Source organism: Monodon monoceros, unplaced genomic scaffold, assembly GCF_005190385.1.
Source record: "Monodon monoceros isolate NGI ecotype Baffin Bay Population unplaced genomic scaffold, NGI_Narwhal_1 Super_Scaffold_21, whole genome shotgun sequence".
Lineage (NCBI taxonomy): Eukaryota > Metazoa > Chordata > Mammalia > Artiodactyla > Monodontidae > Monodon > Monodon monoceros.
Genome location: NW_021703778.1, coordinates 65,153,856 through 65,173,963, shown reverse-complemented (window position 1 = coordinate 65,173,963; position 20,108 = coordinate 65,153,856). Strand labels below are relative to the sequence as shown.

The 20,108-nt window shown below is 35.1% G+C and overlaps 1 protein-coding gene and 1 pseudogene across 7 annotated transcripts in view; one reads left to right on the top strand and one right to left on the bottom strand.

Annotated features, from left to right (window-relative positions):
• VPS13C (vacuolar protein sorting 13 homolog C) overlaps positions 1 to 20,108 on the top strand; it is a 175,013-nt gene that overhangs the window by 88,206 nt on the left and 66,699 nt on the right. For all 7 annotated transcript variants that reach the window (XR_003795827.1, XM_029237278.1, XM_029237277.1 and 4 more), the window contains 11 exons: positions 480 to 784; positions 2,534 to 2,681; positions 3,744 to 3,852; positions 10,564 to 10,700; positions 12,401 to 12,557; positions 13,507 to 13,586; positions 14,082 to 14,141; positions 14,846 to 15,002; positions 16,790 to 16,906; positions 18,366 to 18,469; positions 18,863 to 19,030. Coding sequence is in view for 6 of the 7 variants with exons in the window: in XM_029237278.1 (XP_029093111.1) it covers positions 480 to 784; positions 2,534 to 2,681; positions 3,744 to 3,852; positions 10,564 to 10,700; positions 12,401 to 12,557; positions 13,507 to 13,586; positions 14,082 to 14,141; positions 14,846 to 15,002; positions 16,790 to 16,906; positions 18,366 to 18,469; positions 18,863 to 19,030 (1,542 nt within the window). In the remaining variant the exon portion in view is untranslated. The remainder of the gene's footprint in view (positions 1 to 479; positions 785 to 2,533; positions 2,682 to 3,743; positions 3,853 to 10,563; positions 10,701 to 12,400; positions 12,558 to 13,506; positions 13,587 to 14,081; positions 14,142 to 14,845; positions 15,003 to 16,789; positions 16,907 to 18,365; positions 18,470 to 18,862; positions 19,031 to 20,108) is intronic.
• On the bottom strand, positions 5,821 to 8,515 carry LOC114904001 (annotated as a pseudogene).

The following is a 20,108-nucleotide window of genomic DNA, read 5'->3' as shown; positions in this document are numbered from 1 at the left end:
TTTTTGGCTTAGAAATACTTAAAATAAGTCTGATAATTATGATTATTGCAAATCTTAAAACTTTGAATGTCAGGTTGTACATTGATTTGATTATTGGTGGTATTTATGGATTAATGTAGAGGTCAAAACCTTTCTTTAACAGTTGAAATCTGAATCATATAATGATTTTTGTCTAGCATTGTCTAGAACTGGAATTATTTTTGCTGGAATATAATGAATCCAAATTCTCAAGTGCAAAAACTATTAAAACTGTTTTTTTCTCTGTTCCTCAGCCATATAAGTCTAATTATAATTAGCCCTTGTCAGGTAGCTCATAAATATGGATGGATAATCAGTAATTCTTTCCTAACTAGAAAGATAGGACTAAACTGCAAGTTATTTATTGGAAAAAAATTAGCACATAAATAAAAAGAAGATGGTGTTAGAAATGATGTGCTTGTCCTCCTGTTTGAATTACTCCTTTTATTTTGTGTCCACAGAACTTCCTGAACAATTTCCAGACAGCCAAAGAGGCTCTGAGTGCTGCCACTGCTCAGGCTGCAGAAAAGGCTGCCACAAGTGTGAAAGATTTTGCCCAGAGGAGCTTTCGTGTTTCTATCAATATTGATTTGAAAGCACCAGTTATAGTCATCCCACAGTCTTCCATTTCCACCAATGCAGTAGTGGTAGATCTTGGGTTAATCAGAGTTCACAATCAGTTCAGTCTGATATCTGGTGAAGACTACTCAGACCCTCCAGTAATTGATAGAATGGATGTGCAGCTAACAGAGCTTAAGCTTTCTAGGTATGCTCTTTCAATAATTATGTATTGATATTTAAGCATTATTTAATATTGTCTATGAAATTTTATGACTATTGAAATTCATGCTCAACATACTTCTGTTGCACAGAACTGGCTTTTAATCAGCTTTTTATCTTGAAAAATCTCAAGCCTACAGACAAATTGCAGAAATAGTACCTATAATTTTTCAAATAGATTCACCAATTATTTACATTTGCTTTAACTCTGTATATACATATTATTTAAAATATTTAAAAATTTAAAATTTTATTTTTATTCAGGTATGAATGACATATTAGTTTCAGGTATACAACATAATGATTTGATAGTCGTATGTATTGCTAAATGGTCACCATAGTAAGTCTAGTTAACATCCATCACCACACATATTTACAGAAAATTTTTTTCTTGTTATGAGAACTTTTAAGATATATGCTCTTAGCAACTTTCAAATATACAGTACAGTCTTATTAACTATAGTCACCATCCTATATGTTACATCCCCAAGATTTATTTTATAATTGGAAATTAAAACATTTTGCTAAACCATTTGAGAATAGATATCTTAACGCTTTGCCCCAGAGTGCTTTAGCATGTGTCTCCTAAGAACAAGGACATTAATCCTCTTACATAATAACCACAATTATCAAATTCTGGAAATTTAACATTGATATAATCTATTATCTAATATGCATTCAATATTCAGATTTTACCAGTTATTCCAAGAATTTTCCCCTCAATCCAGGATAACATGTGGCATTTAATTGTATCCTATATTACTGAGGGGGATTTCTGTACTGACAGACATTTATTCTGGGATAGTTCTTCAGCCTTTCTTTGTTTTTCATGATGATGACAGTTTTGAAGAGTTCAGTCTAGTTTCATAGAATGACTCTCAATTTAGTTTTGTCTGAGTGATTTCTCATGATTTAATCGAGCTTATACATTTTTGGCAGGAATGCTGTGTAAGTAATGATGTATCTCTAGGACTCACACCAGAGGACATTTGAAAGTGTGTATGTTCATTTTGAAATCATTTTCTACCCCGTCCAAGGAGATTTAATTATCTTAAATACAAAAGGAATGATTATAAGACAAGTCCAGAAAAGAATCCTGGTTGAAGAGCTTTATAAACTTAGAAATAGCTTACTTTTCATCTTGCCGTTTTTTCTCTAATCTCTGTACCAGCACACATATCAGTCCTTGAACAACTGTACTGATGATTTCCCCCATAGCTTCAAAAATATCAGTTTCTTTTAAAAATTTACTCAGGTTGTCATCTATCTTCTGTTTAAAGAAAAAAGTTTTCTTAAAGGCTAATTGTATGTCATATACAGTTGACCCTTGAACAGCACGGGTTTGAACTGCATGGTTCTGCTTACGTGCAAATATTTTTTTCTAGTGGTAAATAACACAGTATTATACAACCTGTGGTTGTTTAGAACTGTGGTTATGGAGGAACCACGTATACAGAGGAACCGAAATATGAAGGGCAAACTATAAGTTACATTGATTGCATGGAGGGGTTGTCATCCTAGTCCCCCGTGTTGTTCAAGGGACGGCTGTGTTTTAATCTGTCCGTGCTAGTATATTGTAGATTAAATTAATTATAGACCAAGTTTAGAAAACACTAAAACAGCGTTGTTTCAAATCAATGTTTAGAGCAGCAACTTTGGGCTTCGTGTTTTTTTTAATGATATGTTGCATTTACCCCTATGTTTATGCATATATATCAATTATATTTTTCATTAGGACAGTGATCCAGCCAGGCATCTCCCATCCTGATATTCAGCTGTTGCATCCAATTAATTTGGAGTTTTATGTAAATCGGAATCTAGCTGCATCTTGGTACCACAAGGTGCCTGTTGTGGAAATTAAAGGTCATCTTGAGTCAATGAATGTGAGTATATGAGTGAAAAAACTTTTTTTTTAAAAATTATTTTTAAAATTTATTTATTTTTGGCTGCACTGGGTCTTCATTGCTGCGCGCGGGCTTTCTCTAGTTGCGGCGCGTGGACTTCTCATTGTGGTGGCTTCTCTTGTAGTGGAGCACGGGCTCTAGGCACGCGGGCTTCGGTAGTTGTGGCTCACAGGCTCTAGAGTGCAGGCTCAGTAGTTGTGGCTCACAGGCTTAGTTGCTCCGCGGCATGTGGGATCTTCCCGGACCAGGGCTCGAACCCGTGTCCCCTGCATTGGCACGCGGATTCTTAACCACTGCACCACCAGGGAAGTCCCAGAAAAAAACTTTCTTATTGAAAGTTCAGACTCTGAAGACTTTCTCATTATAAATCTAAATGAAATGTGGAATTTTTACTGATTGTTGTAAGGAAAATTTCAGTGTGATACTGTCCAACAGGATCTTTATTAATTTTAGTAGAATTTAATCTTCAGTTAAATGTTACTTAGCCTTTAAATTTGTTATGTGTACACGTTAGCAGTGATCTGTTTGTAAATTATTTATTGGTGTATTATAATTATAGCTCATTCTATATATTATATACGTACTCTTTTATTTTAGGGATACCTGAGTACCCCTCAGATAATTATAGCATTGAGTGAAATGCCAATTTTTCATATTGAAGGTGGCGTTTTTATTACGTTGAAATTGTTATTGTTTAAAAAGTAGAATTTATGTGTGTTCTGAAAGTCACTTATTAAAAAAAGTGATCTGATTTCTTTAATAATTATTAGCTTTCACTAAGGGTCATATTGGTTAAGTAGATGAAACTAATATTGACTTGTAAATCACATTGTTTTTCTCCAAACACTGTCTTATATTTGAAAATGAAAATTTTAACATAAGTAGTGGAATACTTGAGTGTACAGTGATTATATAACTTTTTGGTCAATGTTAAGAGTTTCCTGTCCTTAGTGTTTTGTTACTAAGGATTTGTTTTCCATATTAAAATTGTTTCATTTTAAAATGAAATATCTTTATCTTTTCTTGGAACATATTTCACAGGTTAATCTAAATCAAGACGATCTTAATCTTTTATTTCGAATACTAGCAGAAAATCTTGGTGAGGCTACTGAAGACTTGAATAAAGTGAAACCGAGAGTGCAAGAGACAGGTAAGAGATTGACAGTAGGTGGTGTAATAAATGTCTTTTTACAATTTTTTAGGGGAGACAAACAATAAAAATGAAGTAAACAAACATATATTTACAAATTGCGATTTGTATTACCAAGAAAACAAATAAGATGTTATTGAATAAAACCATAGTTTGCTTTTAAGTTGAGTAAAGTCAATTATTTCTAAGTTGCATGAGTTAGGCGGAGGCCATAAAGAAGGGTTTCAGATCAATGGTGAATTCTGGAAAAATTTTTGAACTTGCATGTATAGAGAAAAAAACATTTTAAGTTGGCACTAGGCTATGTAGCATACTTGATCTGACTTTTATTTTTTATTTTTTTTATTTTTTGCGGTACGCGGGCCTCTCACTGCCGTGGCCTCTCCCGTCGCGGAGCACAGGCTCTGGACGCGCAGGCCCAGCGGCCATGGCCCACGGGCCCAGCCGCCCCGCGGCACGCGGGATCCTCCCGGACCGGGGCACGAACCTGCGCCCCCTGCATCAGCAGGCGGACTCCCAACCACTGCGCCACCAGGGAAGCCCTGACTTTTATTTTTTAATTTTTTTAAAAATTAAAAAAAAAAAATTGTTTTGGCCGTGCTGTGTGGCATGTAGGATCTTAGTTCCTTGACCAGAGATCGAACCCATGCCCCCTGCAGTGGAAGTGCAGACTCCTAACCACTGGACTACCAGGGAAGTCCCTTGATCTGATTTTTAGCTGTATAAAGTGAAGTGGTTGATAAATTACCAGTGAACAAAGATACTGAAAAAATTGTACAGCAATAAAAATGCAAATAGTATTTAAATTATTAGATACAGTGGCCCTTAAAGGCAAAGTAACTACCAGACTTATTTTTTAAGCTGTTTTATATGTACACATATACATACACAGTGTCTTGGTGTTCATTCCCTATCTATATATATGCGGTGTATAGATACAACTCATTCTTTCTAATGGCTGCTTGGTATTAAATTCTGTTGAAGTATCATAATTTAGTTAGCAAATCCCTATCAGTGGACATTTCAGGTGGTTTTCAGTCTTTCACTCTTACTGTGTTGCATTAAATATCCTTGTACATACACTTTTTTACAAGTGCATGTTTATCTGTAGGGGAAATACCAGGACTGCTGGGTTAAAGGGTATTTAGTTTTTGTTAAATTAAAATAATAATTGAATTCAATCAATACCTTTAATAAAATTAATTTTATTAACATTTTGACAGATTTGCCAGTTGACCCCCATAGAACTTATACTCATTTTGTACTCCCATCAGGTGGTTTTTTTGTGCTTTTTCTAACAGTGTATTACCAGATTTAAAAATTTTTGCCAGTTTGCTGCTGAGTGAAAAATGGTATCTCACTGTATTTTTTCAATTTAAAAAAACTTTTTTTTACCTGAAACTAATGTAATATTACATGTCAATCGTGTCTCAGAAAAAACCCAAAATACTAGGGTGGAAAAACCTTTTTTACAGTACGTTAATACATATAGTAAAGTGTGCAAATCTTCAGTGTACAATTCAGTGGATTTTTATATATGGCTACACCAGTGTAATCACCATGATTAAGATATAGAACATTTCCAGCACTGCACCCTAGAGCTCTCCCTATGCCTTTACCTATCAATACCAAACACCCACCCTGACCGTGAATCCACCCAGAATTAAGTACCATTCTGATTTGTAATATCATGCATTAGTTTTGCCTCATTTTGAATTTCATATAAATGGAATCATAGAGAATTTACTTTCATTTTTGGCTTCTTTCTTTTTTTTTTTAATTTTCACATGTTTTTATTCCATTAAAAGCGAAACAAAATCTAAATCCATACTCATAGAACTATTACACTTATTTAAAGTTTTGACAGTGTGCAAAATTAAAGTTTGGATAATTAATCCAAACTTTAACATGAGTATTCTCTTGTAAGGTGATTTCTTTCCTTTAATAAATAATAGTATAAAATATATATTATTCTGGAAGCAAATCATCTCCTAACTGTTCATCAGCAAACTCATCCTTGTTGACTCTCTTTTTGGCTGCGGCTTTGGGTCTTTCTGTTTGCGGGCCAAGCGGATCCACATAGGAGGCATCTAGCTCCTTGTTACTGCTGCTCTCATTATGAGGCTCGTCTGTCCCAGGCAGGGCTCAGAGCTGGGCGTTGAGCCGCTTGCCTCTGCTACTGGAGCCACAGTTCTGGCCACTGTCACTGCCAGCGCTCCTGTCTCTCCTACCATGGGGACCCCCGCTGCCATCCCTGCCAGACTTGATGCGCTGTTCCCTGATTTCTTTCATTTTTTCCAATCTCTTGAGTATTGTTGCATATTCTTGAACTTCTTTTAATCGAGTGTCTGTGCAGAGATGTACCAAGAAACGTAGACATTCAACATTTTCTGGAAAATTTCTGTGAATATCTTTGTAAGTATCTAACGCTTTTTGGTAGTTACCACTTCTAAAACAACTAGCTACCATCAGCTGCCATTTCACCTGTGTAGGCTGTATAAGAGAAGCTCTTTCAAAGTACTGAATGGCTTTTTCACAAAACTGGGTTTCGGTGTAATAGGCTGCGAACCACTTGTTGACTTCAGTGTTGGACGGGAAATACCTGTATGACTCATAGTAATATTGGGATGCTTGGGATTTATCCCCCTCAGTGTCATATAATCCTCCCAGTTTAGACAAAGCTCTGGAGTCAGTTGGAACAACACTGATCAGCTGCATTAACCATTCCATAGCTCGATTGGGATCTTCCATTAATTCGTATACACTTGCTGTCTGGTAAAGGACTTGGGTGCTGTCTCTTAGGATTGCGTGAAGTTTCAGGAAGCAGTCCAAAGCTTCATCAAGCTGGTTTAGCTTCTTATAGGTAAGGCCAATATTATAAAGTGCTTTAGTACAAGAAGAATCATTTCTTAGAGCCTCATTTTAGAATTCAGCTGCCTTCTCATAATCACCATTTGCAAAAACTGTGTTCCCTTTATGAGTAAGAACTGACGGATTATATCTGTCAGAGTTCACAGCTAAATCTGCATAGCTACCGGCTTCTGCAAATTCATTTTCCAAATAATACAGGAATGAGTGGTTGGGTGCAGCTGCACTCTTCACTCTACTGTCCTTTTTTCCAAACATTTTAAAGGTCTCTACAGCTTGATTAAAAATCCTTTTGTCTCAGGTATGTAATTGCATTATTTCCAGATCATTTGTCAGCTCTACATACTGAGAAGCTTTCACAACTTCAACACACCAATCATAACCTACAGCAAAAGATGTTTCAATTACAGGAGCAATGAGTTTTGCAACTGTCATGATGTATTTTTCTGCCATGTCTTTCCTTTCACATTCCATTTGCCTTAGATGATCATTTTTTATAGATTCAATCACTAAATTAGTATGTGGGTCATCACTTGGTGAAATGTATTTATCATCTTCATCAGTTTCTAATGGAACAGCAATCAAGTTTTGGAATGCCTTCATTTTTTCTCGATCTCCAGCAGAAAAGTAACTAAGGATTAGGTTGAAGCCTGCCTTCAGATTTGGTGCCATACTCATTATGTGCTCAAATAAATTAATGGCATCTGAATACTGCCCAGGTTTTTTTGTGTGTGGTTTTTTTTGCGGTACGCGAGCCTCTCACTGCCGTGGCCTCTCCCGCTGCAGAGCACAGGCTCCGGATGCGCAGGCTCAGCGGCCATGGCCCACAGGCCCAGACGCCCTGCGGCACGTGGGATCCTCCCGGACTGGGACACGAACCCGTGTCCCCTGCATCGGCAGGTGGACTCTCAACCACTGCGCCACCAGGGAAGCCCTGCCCAGTTTTAATAAATGTTAACTCCAATGTTCTGCATAATTTTAATCCTCATTTCTTTATGGACACTTGGAATTTGATCTAAGGCTATTTGGTAGAATTTAATGGCTTTGGAACAATTTCTTTGCTTTAAATAAATATTTCCCATATTCACTTTCAACCGTCCTGCATTGCTAAACATCTTATTTTTCACTATAACTTGATAGGCGTTTGGTGCTTCAGCATACATTTCATTAGCTGAATATTGACTGGCCAAGTTGAAAAGAACTGATTAAGTTAAATCCAAATTGATGTTTTCTGGACTTGTAACTTGTTCTCCTTGTTTCACCGGGACTCTCACTTTTCTTCCTGCATCTTTTGCCTTTTCTAAGGCCAATTTTAAGTCTCCACGACTGTTAGCAATACAGCTTTCTTCTACCGACTCATTTACTTTCTTCTCCACTTGTCTCATCTTTTCTTCTCGGCTGTCTTCGTTCCTGGCCTCCAGGGGCGGTGCAGGGCCCCACGACTGACCGAGGGGGTCGAACGCAGAGCCTCTCAAAGCTGCTTTGGTAAAACTAGCTGCCCTCACTGCTGTCATGGGTCTAGTAACTCCATCCTGAAGAGCCCCTGCATTGGTCTTCCCACTGCTGATGCCAGGGATGTCTTGGACCCATACCCAGTAGCTACAGGTCTAGCAACCGCTGTGCTTGGTATTTTAGCAGTTACGGGAGGTCTTCTGCCATGACTAGTTCTCACAGCTTGCTGAAAAGTTGTGTCATTCTCCAGTTCCTCGGTATCATAGGTTGGATTGTAGTCATTATAGCCAGACTAAAGATCATCTTCATCTGTCTCTGGGGCGAGGTATCCATTTTGCATCATTTGTACCTCTGTGAGAGCGGGCCCGAGCTCGTGCCTCCGCAGAGTCTTGCCGGGGATTTCGGAGCTTCGCGTCACGAACTCAGGGTCCGGGGCTTGAGGGCCGCGCACGGCTTCCGGCGGGGTGGGGGGGTGGGCACGGGCCGGGGGCAGAGCCCCCGCGCCCCGTCCCCACGGCCCCTTCGGAGGGCGGCAGGCACCCACGCCGCCCCGAGCCCTCTCCCCGCTCGCGGCGAGGGGAGCAGCGTGACCGCGAGCGCGGCGGGGCCGGCGCGGCCTTTCTGGGGCTCAGCAGAGAGCTGTGCGGCTGCAGCGCTGCCACGCGCGGATCCCTTGGCTTCTTTCAACATTTTGTGGGATTCATCCGTGTTGATGTCTATAGCGCTAGTTTGTTCTTTTTATTCCTGTTTCCAGTATTTGACTGTCATGAGTAAAATTGCTATGAATGTCATTGTAGTCTTTCGGCACACTTATATACTGTTTTCTTTTGGACATATAGCTAGGAGTAGAATTACCGGGTCATATGTTAGCTTACATTTCGCTTCAGTAACTCACGCCAGGCTATATTGAACAGTTTTCCAAGTGGTTGAACCAGTTTACTTTCCTACTAGCAATGTATGAGAGTTCCAGTTGTTTCACATTCTCACCGGTACTTGCTATCCTCAGTCTTGTAAAATTTAGCCATCCTGGTGGTTATATAGTAGTATCTCTATGTTTTTTATTTGTTCCCTGGTAACTAATGAAATTAAAAACCTTTTCATATGCCATTTGGATGTCCTCTTTTATGACATGATCATTCAAGTCTGTTGACCATTATTTTTACTGAGGTATGGTCTTTTTTCTAATTGGTGTATAGGAGTTGTTTATTCATTCTGGTTAGGAGCCCTTTGCTGGTTATATGTGTTATATGTATACATGTTAGTGTATGTGTAGAAATATCTTCTCCCTATCTGTGCTTTACCTTTTCACTCTCTTAATAGGTTTTCTTTTAATAGAATTAGTTAATTTTAATGAATTCTAATACACAATTTTAAAAAATGATCAGTGCTTTTTATTTCCTATTTAAGAAATCTTTGCCTGTTCCAGGAATTGTTTTGTAGAAGCAAAATATTTGGTAGAATTATTTTCCCTCAATCACATTATGTTTGGAACAGTGCTGAAATAAGGTGATAGTTAAGAAACCTTGCCCTGTGCATTGCTTTCTCAAAGGTAATAATTAACAGCAGTGGTTTTCCATATGGAAAACACTAGACAAGGTACTGAATCTGTCTGGACCACAATTTGCTCATATGTGAAATAAGGACAATGTAAAGGTTTTACCTTAAAGTGTTGTTATAAGAGTTAAATGAGATAGTCTGTGAACGTCTGTTAGCACAACATCCAACACAGAGATTAAGTACTTTGCAAGTGATAGCTATTATTAGTGTTGTGTATTACAGTTTAGAAAGCAATTTTACTGCATTTCAGGATGTGTGAATTTCAGGACAACAGGGTCATATTCATATGGTTTTACTTTTGATTCTTGGTATGGCGTAAGAGGCTTTAACCCCCCCCCCCCCCGCTTCTTTCATATCAAGCCTTAGCTCTTATTATCCTCCTTATGATGTAACCATATCAAACTCCATTCTGTTTGCAAAACCTATCCTGATGTGTTATCTCTCTGTGGTTTTCTACTACCTCTTATTTTATTCTTCTCTGTGTGAGGAGCTCCTTCAGTTCTACTTGAATTATAACTCTCCTATTAAGACTTTCTTGACCTTCTCATGACAGTGTCATGCTTAGTTCTGTGCTTTCTACGTACTTTATCTAGAGACTATTAACATTTGTCCATTTAATGTGACTAGGTGGGGCCTTCTTATTTTGTTTGTGTTTTAGGTATATATGTTTCTTCTACTAAGCCATGAGCTTTCTAAGGGCTAGAGCTGTGTTTGACTGATTTGTGGATTTTCAATGCCTGAACCAAGTCCAGAGTACTTGTATAAGTCCTTGTTGAGTATTCATGTAAGAAATGTGTGAATAGAAGTGAATGAATTTCTTTTAAACATCTTTAGGTGAAACTAAAGAGCCACTTGAAATCTCTACATTAAAACAAGATATGCATGTTTCACAAGATAGTTTAACAGCTGGAGTTGAAGCAATTAGATCTGTAGACATCATTAATATGCTGCTGAAATTTGAAATCAAAGAGGTGTGTAATTTTCATCTGTTTTTATAAAATGAGGTGGATAAATAATGGATATTTGGAATTACCTCTAATAAAGTAAACTTGTAGATTATTGATATGGATAGAAAAAGCTTACAAAGGCTGTTTGTAATTTGTATGTAGAAATGTTTAAAAATTTGAGAGTTTGCTAAAGATGAGTTATATTTGGGGGATATAATATTTACAGAGAAAATGGTAATATGCCCTGTAACAGGCTTTTCAAATGATTTTAGGGCAGTTGGAATGTGGCCTGCTTTGGATTTTATATAGGGAAGGCAGGAAAGGGAAAAATGACAGAGAAATTCTTTGCAAATTTTAGAAACCATTAATAGAATAAAACACAATATGCCTACATTTAAAAAATGTTATATTACCATTACCTGCTTTCCATCTGCAGATTCTTAAGGTAAGGTTAAATGAATTTTCCTCTTCTGTGTTCACACACATAACAGATATTCATTGCATGTACTAAGTGCTAAGGATACAGAAGTAAAAGACAAACTCTGAACTCAAACAAGAAAACAATTAAAATTTTTGTTAAGTACTTCCATTAAAAATGTGCCCAGGGAGCTTGTGTCAGTGATGGTAGGAAGAGGGCATCTAAGCACTCTGAAAGAGTCAGGAAAGATAACCTGGAAGAAGTGAGATTTAGTTGAATTTTTAAAGAAGAAGAAGATACAGTCTGAGGAAAGGAGTTTAGGAAAGGGGCTGGGACAGGGTAGAAGGAGGGACAGGCACACACGTGTGTATGTGGAAAAGCATCGCGGATACAGGGACTTAGAAGAATTTTCTCCAAAATCCCTTCATTGTTAAATAGCTGTGCAGAGGTTATGTTCTATCTTTGAGTCAAAAATAATAAACTTTTAAACAAATGAGCGCTACTTTTTTGATCTGAAATACATGTTTTGAAACTAACTTCCTTCATGCTAAACCTCTGCTGTTTTTCTGGTTAATGTTACAGTTATTGAAGATTTTTAGGCTTTGATAATTGAAACATTGATAAATGAATAATTCTATTTGCAAATGGGTTTCATTAACATATGTACATATAAAACCTGTAAGTCCTTTTTAATATTATTTGTAATACATATAATTACAGTTCCCTTCCCTTAGGACAGTGATTAGGGTGGGGGGAAGCAATTTGCATCCTCCCCTCAAGCTGATAATTAGCATTGTCTGAAGACATTTTTGGTTGTCACTATCCAGAGAGAGAGTGGGCTACTGGTAACAAGTGGGTAGAGGCCAGTGATGCCAGTAAACAGCCTACAGTGCATGGGACTACTCCCCACTGGAAAGAATTATCCAGCCCCAGATGTCAGTGGTGCCAAGGTTGAGAAACCTTGCCTTAGGAGTAGTTTAAAAATTGACTGTTTATCTCAGACTTTCAGATCTAGTCTGACACCATCCATCAGACTAGGACTTCCGGGAATTAGGCGGAACAACTTTTTTTTTTCATAACTATCTTGAAATCCATTAAAATACAGTGACAGTGCTTTAAAAGTCTGAATAAGTAAGTGGGCCTTCCAAAGTAAATAACCCTAGGTAATTTCCAGGCACAAATAGAAGTGAACATCTTTACGCTGTGTGAATATTTTGATAATATCATTCCGGATGATTATTAAATTAACTTATCTTCAGTGTATATTAGTGAAATAGTTTGTGGTAATAATGGTACCTTTTTCTAGGTCGTGATTACTTTGATGGAAAAAGCAGAAAAGAAAGGAAGGCCTTTATGTGAACTAAATGTCCTGCAGCTTGGACTGGAAGCTAGAGTTAAAGCCTACGACCTGACTGCTGAAGCTTATCTAAAAAAAATTAGTATGCAATGCTTTGAGTTCACTGGTAAGTGTGAAGTATAGTCTCTGTAAATTGTGCATGTAATAGGCAGATGGTCACTACCTTTTTATCAACATGAAGCATATTTATTAGTGTCACCATAATTATTTAAAGTTATTACATTAATATGAAGTAATTTGATAGTTAAAATTCATTATGTAGTTATTTATCATAAAGTAAGTCTATATCTAAATATTTAGCACAAAGTAGAATATATCTAAAAGAAAAATGAGGCATATGTCTTCAGCACATAACACTTCAGTACTTATGAAAAGCAACATAACATTATAACTGTGCTCTGAGAACAATACCCAGGTATAGAGCCCAGGGACCCTTTTTGAAAGGTGAGTTAATTTACTAGGAAGTAACTTTTTTTCTTTGGTCTTTTATTTATTTTAAAATTACATAAGTGTTTTTTATTTGTGCTTAATGACATTAATATATACTTGTGAAAAATAAAAATTAAACAACCCAGAAATATATAGAGGAAAAATTTAACATCACCTTGTAGTCTCTTCAGCCTTTCAGATTCACTTTCTAAATTGCACCAAGCCAACTTTTAAAGTTGGTATGGGTGTTTAAAGTTATAGGAGCTCTATGGGGTAACTTTAAGTAAAGCAAACTTGTATTGAGAATAATCACTAGTTTAAGTATTTTATAGCTTTGTCCTTTATTATGATTTGTTCAAATAAGTAATACCAGTAGTACCAAATGTTATAGCGTTTATAATTGGCCAGTGCTGTTTTTTTTGTGTTTTTTGGAGTTTCTTTAATTTTTTTTTCAAAGCCAGCTTTATTGAGATACGATTTATATACAGTAAATTCACCCTTTTTAGTGTACAACTCTGAGTTTTGACAAACGTATATTTGTGTAACTGGCTGGTCTATTTTTAAATACATTTGAAATGTCTAAAACGACTTAATAATGAACCTACCCTCTCTTTTTTCTCTTTTAGACTCTAAAGGAGAACCTCTTCACATTATTAACTCTTCTAATGTAACAGATGAACCCCTTCTGAAAATGTTATTGAAAAAGGTAGTTTCATTTCTAGGATTCTTTAATACTTGCATATATGAAATTATGTCATCCCCTTGTATATAATATCTTGGTTTTCTCCCCTAAAATTTTTCATCCTAAAACTGGTTAATTATAGTGATTTATGCAAGCATCTGACAATCCTGGATAATTTCAGTAAACTTCTGAGTTAATCCTATGTTTTTGAATAAGTAGATGTATACAAAGTTCCATTGTAATTTGAAGCAAAATCTATTTTAATCTAGATACACTGACAGTTTCCCCTACCTTTAGCATTTCCTGTCAGGTAGGATAAGGAGTTCGGGTTTTTGCTTCTGTAGAATATAAGAAATGCTTATGTGGTCATGTTTTTGGCATGTTCTTCTTTGCCTTTAAGAAATATGTTTACAGTGTTTTCATAGCATACTTTGAAAAGTAAAGAATATATATATATTTTTTCAGTGTGTGAATTTTTAGTGTTTGCAACCCAGTGGCTTTATCCTCCATTATTTGTAGGCAGACAGTGATGGACCAGAATTTAAAACCATCCATGACAGTACCAAACAAAGACTTCAGGTAAATCTTTTCTAATTCACTATAAGGTTAGATTATAGTAATGATTAAATCTAGCTTCAAAGCCATCTTCAGTTGTGAGATTGTGAGCCCTAAAATTAGAATAAGGGTGGTGATAATAATAGGTTTAATTTTGTAGATAAAAGAAATGGATGGAGAGTTGAAATAAAGTTATTACAAAAGTTGATTTGATTTCCTAAAGGACTCCTTGTTTCCCAGATATTAATTAATGATTCCTTGTTGTACACAAATGAAATATTTTTTAAGGAAATTTTGTTCACTATGGTTATTTGGCGTAGTGTTGATGGAAGCATTAAACATTTGAATGAATTGGCTTTAGGATTAGGAAAAAATTAAGGGTAAGGCTAAAAGTATGGCTCGGTACAGACATTGGTCACCATCCATTTGAGCGTGTATAGTCTGTCTTGGGACCATCCGTAAGGGGACCGACCAACCTAAGGCTGATAATACTTCTTGTATCTTTACTTAAAGCCTATCAAGTTCCATTGAGGTTAGAATTATTGTTGGGTGTGGGAGTGGGCAGTGTTGGTTTATTGTCTGGTAAAGGTTAACAAAGTAATAGTGAGTTCTTTCTCAAAAAAGAAGTCCTTAGTTGAACTATTCTTGTGCTACTTGTATATGTTGAAGTTTGACATAAAAATGTTTCCATATCTGAAATCTGCCTCTCTAATTGTTCATTATCTTAGGTTTCATTTTCATCCTTAAACTTAGTTCTTCATTTGGAAGCTTTACTGTCCTTCATGGATTTTTTATCATCTGCTTTTCCATCCTCTGAACCTTCTAAGAAGGAATCGGAGCTGAAACCACTTATGGGGGAGTCCAGAAGTATCATTGCCAAAACTGGTATTAACTTTTGAGTCATGGTTTAATACTTTCTGTCTGAACTTTAATAATCATATAATAACATGTATTTTCAAGCTAAGATAACTGTTTATCACCTCAATGTTTTAGCTGCTTTGACAGATGAGGTTGGTTTCAAAAGAAAGCAGATTTTATCCCTATGGTATAATAGAGTAGTTTAGTGAGAGATTTTAAATAAGTGTTTAATATTTATCACGTATTTATATTTGATTTCACTGCCTAGCTTTTATGTAAAATAAAGTTGTATATACTTTGCATTGATGTCTCTGTAACCTTCACTCCAGTGCAAGTGAGGAAGGAAGTAATTAAAATATGAACACAATCATGCATAGTAACAAAGGCCCATTTCAGTCAGTCAGTTAAAACTACCTGGTGCTCAACAGTTTTCAGCTTTGCAAAACACAAAAGGAACAATCTCATGGAAGAGACAGACTCACTTTGGTTTCTAACCAAAACTGTATTTAAGTCACATAGAGATATGGGCACATGCCACAATTTGTGCTGTGAAATATTAGATGTGGTGTAGCGTGAGTGAACATGTGCCTGTTTTTAAACCAAATATCATTTTAATTATTTTTCTTTCATGTCATATGATGTGAGTATCTAACATCTGGTAATTTAATTTTCAGACCATTACCTAGTTGTATTATATCTATATTACTGGCATCTTTAAAGTGAAAACTGTTAGTAATATTAGATCTGATACAAGGATGAGATTTTTTTTTTTTTTACCAGGGAGCAGAGCAGTATTTTTGCATTAAACTAGAGTAAAAGAGTTTTACCTTCTTCATCTTTAATGTACTTGTTACATTAATATCCATGGAAATACTTACATAACATATACATACATATACACGCACATGCACACAGTTGAATAAATGAAAAAGCAATGTTTAAGCTCACAATAAACTACAAAAAATAGTAATCCAAAGAAACAATCTTCTAGTTATGCCAAATAGCTATTTTTTATGGTTTGATTTTGCTACTTTAAATCTTAAAGGAAAAAAAAAATCCCTTTTGTCATCTCGGTGATTAAGGACTGATGTCCCCATACTTTTACAGTTTTATAGGAAAAAGTGTTTCCTCCAGTCAAGACAAATCTCTAGGAAATTATATCTTAAATTTATCAATCAGGACCTAGACTAAAATAGATTAAGAGAATCCATTTGATTGTGATTTTTATACACGTGCACAGACACAAATACACATTATAAAATAATTTTTTGTTTTTTCTTAACTTTAGCCCTTTATGTTCATCTCTTATAGAACTTTTTTTAGGATTCTTCATGGAGAAACATAATATAATCTAGGGAAGTTGTCTCTATAGTTAATAACATGTATGTGTCATAGTTAATAATACATATTTTACTGTCATCACTATTTCAATTTTTCATGAAATATTTTTCTTTGATCTAATATATGATATGAAAAGGAGTTCCAAATCAAAATTTAGCTCTAATGGAATCTTAGAATTCTAATATAGGGGGTTTCCTTTTTCCCCACAAGAAAAATTACAGTAAAGTTTCCATCTAGCAAAATTATACTTATAAGGTGCTGGTAAACGTTGCCTTTATTTTTAATTTGGCTGGAAATATGCTACTTGCTGTCTGATTGACATTTAAAAATAATATTAATTATATGTAATCTTAATGGAGACCTTTTTGGTTCTTCATAGTTCATAATGTACTTTTATTTTAGTGATTTTGGGATTATTTTATGTTATATCATCTTTGCACTTTGCTAATCACTAGGATTCTATTACTTTTCAGTATCCAGCAACACTTCTCAAGATGATGTGTTTGATTTAAAGGTCATAGCTGAATTAAATGCATTTAATGTCTTTGTCTGTGATCAGAAGTATAATATTGCAGATATTAGAATACATGGTAAGTAACTTTTTCTTGGTGTAGGTATTTCTGTTTCTTTACATAGACCTTCAGGAAGAATGAGCTTGTTGCACGGTAGATTTCTCATGAGTCGTCTTTTGGTTTACTTATATTGAAGATTCTTGCAAACTTTTCAGAGATGTGCTTTGAAATGTTAGAAGTAAATTTGGTATGATTCATGACTGATGTGAGACATTCCTTATGTTTAAAAAATTTTTCAGAATAAGTCTAAGGCTTAATCTCATGTTCTGTTTGCATTTTCAGAATAATATAACTTTAAACTGAGAAATGAATATCATAACATCTCACTGAGTAAAGAAAATGTCATTATCCTGTTTCCCTTGTCTTTTGTGCTTATATAGCATCAGGAAGAGAAGTTTCTAAAAGAAATTTTGTAAGCTTTACTCATCATCAGCCTCATATAAAGATGAGTTCATATTATACCATGGGTTCTGGAGCCAGCCTGCCAAGGTTCACATTTTGGCTCTAACACTTACTGGCTGACCTTGAGCAAATTAATTAATGTTTCCGTGCCTGAGTTCCCTCTTCTGTAAAATGGAGATAGTTATAGTAATTATTCATGGAATTGTTATGAGGATTAAGTTTACAAATTTACATGTATTAAGAAAAGTGCCTGGTATGTACATAATAAGCAGTTAACAAGGGGTTAGAAAATCAGTTCCATTCAACAAACGTTACTGAGTATCTGTTTATGCATAGCATGGTAATGATTTAGGTTCATTCTTGGGGCTTAGTTGTAGGCATTCTCTCATTCACTTTGAGGAGTGGTTTTAGAAATCATTCCTTTAGAAATTATGAGAATGACAAACATTTTTTTGGAGAGAAATGTTAAAAGATTGTGTTTTAGATACAGTTTACTGTAGAAAGAATAGTATTTATTCATCAAATTATATTTAATTATAATTCCAATTCTTTAGTTTTCAGAGTAATAGTTTCATTATATAACGTTTGTAAAATAACTGTTTAACAAATGTTAGGTGTCACCATAAATGACCGATTCTGATCTTACTAACGCACAGGATACTTGTGTTTGGAGATCTGTGATTTTCTTTGACATTTGATTTCTTTTGTTTTAAAATTTCCACAAAGTTTATGTATGAGATGCTTCTAGAACTTAAAGATATTATAATCTTTCTTAGGTATCTCATACATAGAAGTAGTTACCTTTGGGACTTCCCTGGTGGTCCAGTGGTTAAGACTTTGCACTTCCAGTGCAAGGGGCATGGGTTGTATCCCTAGTCGGGGAACTAAGATCCCACATTCCCACATGCCACTTGGTGTGGCCAAAAAAAAAAAAAAGAAAAAAGAAGTTGTTACCTTTAATATGTCTAATAGTGAGTAATTTTTATCTGTTCTCTATCTTGGTAGTATATTATTGAATTAAAAACCACTAAATTAGTTCACTTGGATTAGGTGAAAAGTGTTGTGTTTCCCACAGGAATGGATGCCTCTATTTCTGTGAGGCCAAAGCAGACCGACATGTTTGCCAGACTTAAGGATATCATAGTTACGAATGTTGATTCGACTTCCATTCACAAAAAGGTAATTAAAAGATACGTTTCTATATTGAAATTTATTTCTGTTATTTGGGGCTTGAGTTGCCTTTAATCATTTGTTCAGTGTATATTATGTATCAGGCCTTTTGTTAGGGAGTAAGCATAAATATGGTCATCATCTGCTTTCACAGTATATATAGACTAGGTGATTTGTAGGTTATTTCTAACCAGTTAAGTGATTGATATCTCCATTGATAAAACTTCTTTTATAGATATAGGAAAAAGTTATTGTCAAGTTAAATGTTTTTAACTAATTTGTTGAAGGTTGAATTTAAGTGATGCTTCTTTATATATCAAGGATTCTGTAATAAGGAAACTTATTTATAATACAGTGATACAGCTCTTTTGATATAATAACCAGTTAATTTAATACTTTTAGGCTGTCTCTATTTTGGGAGATGAAGTCTTTAGGTTCCAAATGACTCTTTATCCAGACGCCACAGAAGGAAAGGCCTATGCTGATATGTCTAAAGTAGATGGCAAACTTACTCTCAGAGTGGGTTGTATTCAAATTGTTTATGTTCATAAATTCTTCATGTCTCTTTTGGTAAGTTTATTTTTAAAATATATTTATTTCTCATTGACACCTAAGTATCTTTGCCTATACATCTGAACCTAGGTAGTCAAAATCTTTACTAATGGGGCTGTGTGATAAAGTCCCAATTGCTGAATAGAATATTACAATTAAGGAAATCCTTTACATCATGGATAACTAAATGAATTTTTGTTATCATTGTTTTGAACCTGTGAATGATCATTCTTTAACATTTCCATAGTTATATATTTTGAAAGTACTTTCTGATGTTTTAATTAGGCTTTTCAGTGTTATTTGTTTTATGAGAGACCCTTAAAAGGTACTTAGCGAAAAGAATCTTTTAAGGAGGTCATCAGGCATTTGAAGGACTAATACTGGAGCTTACAGCTTTTGATTATAATTATGATCAAGGCCATAAAATTCTTTTAATTATTTATTTCCATGTAAGTGTCATGGGCTGAAGAGTTTAATTTGCCTATGCCTCTTAGCAGGGCTGTTAATCAAAGCTTTTAAGTTATGGATTTCTACCTAAACCATCATGTTTTATTTTTCTGGAAAGTAATTTATTTGGAGGGGTGTTAGTTTAATAAACTAAATAAACCATTTACATTATTAATGGAAGAATATTGCTTCCAGTCCTTTTCTCCATTGGGAAAAATCTTTCCGTTTTTAGTTGAAATTGAGGTGAAAGATCTCACTCTAAATAAAGAATTTTTGACTCTTATTAATGATTGCAAGATTGTAAACACTTCAGCACCTTTGCTCATGTTAGAGTACACTTAAGAAAAGAACCTTTAGAAATAAGCGGGCAAAACCTTAGTTTCTAAAACTAAGGACTAAAACTAATAGACTTTATTCCTATGACCTAGAGGTACAGAATTAAAGCAACTTTGGGAGATGTAAAGAGTTCTCCTTCATCTTTTTATTTAAATTTGAATTAAGATGACAACATTCATGAGTAAAAGGGATATTTTAAAAAGTATTGTTACCAAAATTTGTCAAAAAACAAATAATTCTGAAATACATAAAGTGAAAGTTAAAGGATTCTTTCTTCCACTTGTTAATTATCACAGAGTGTAACTTTCTAGAC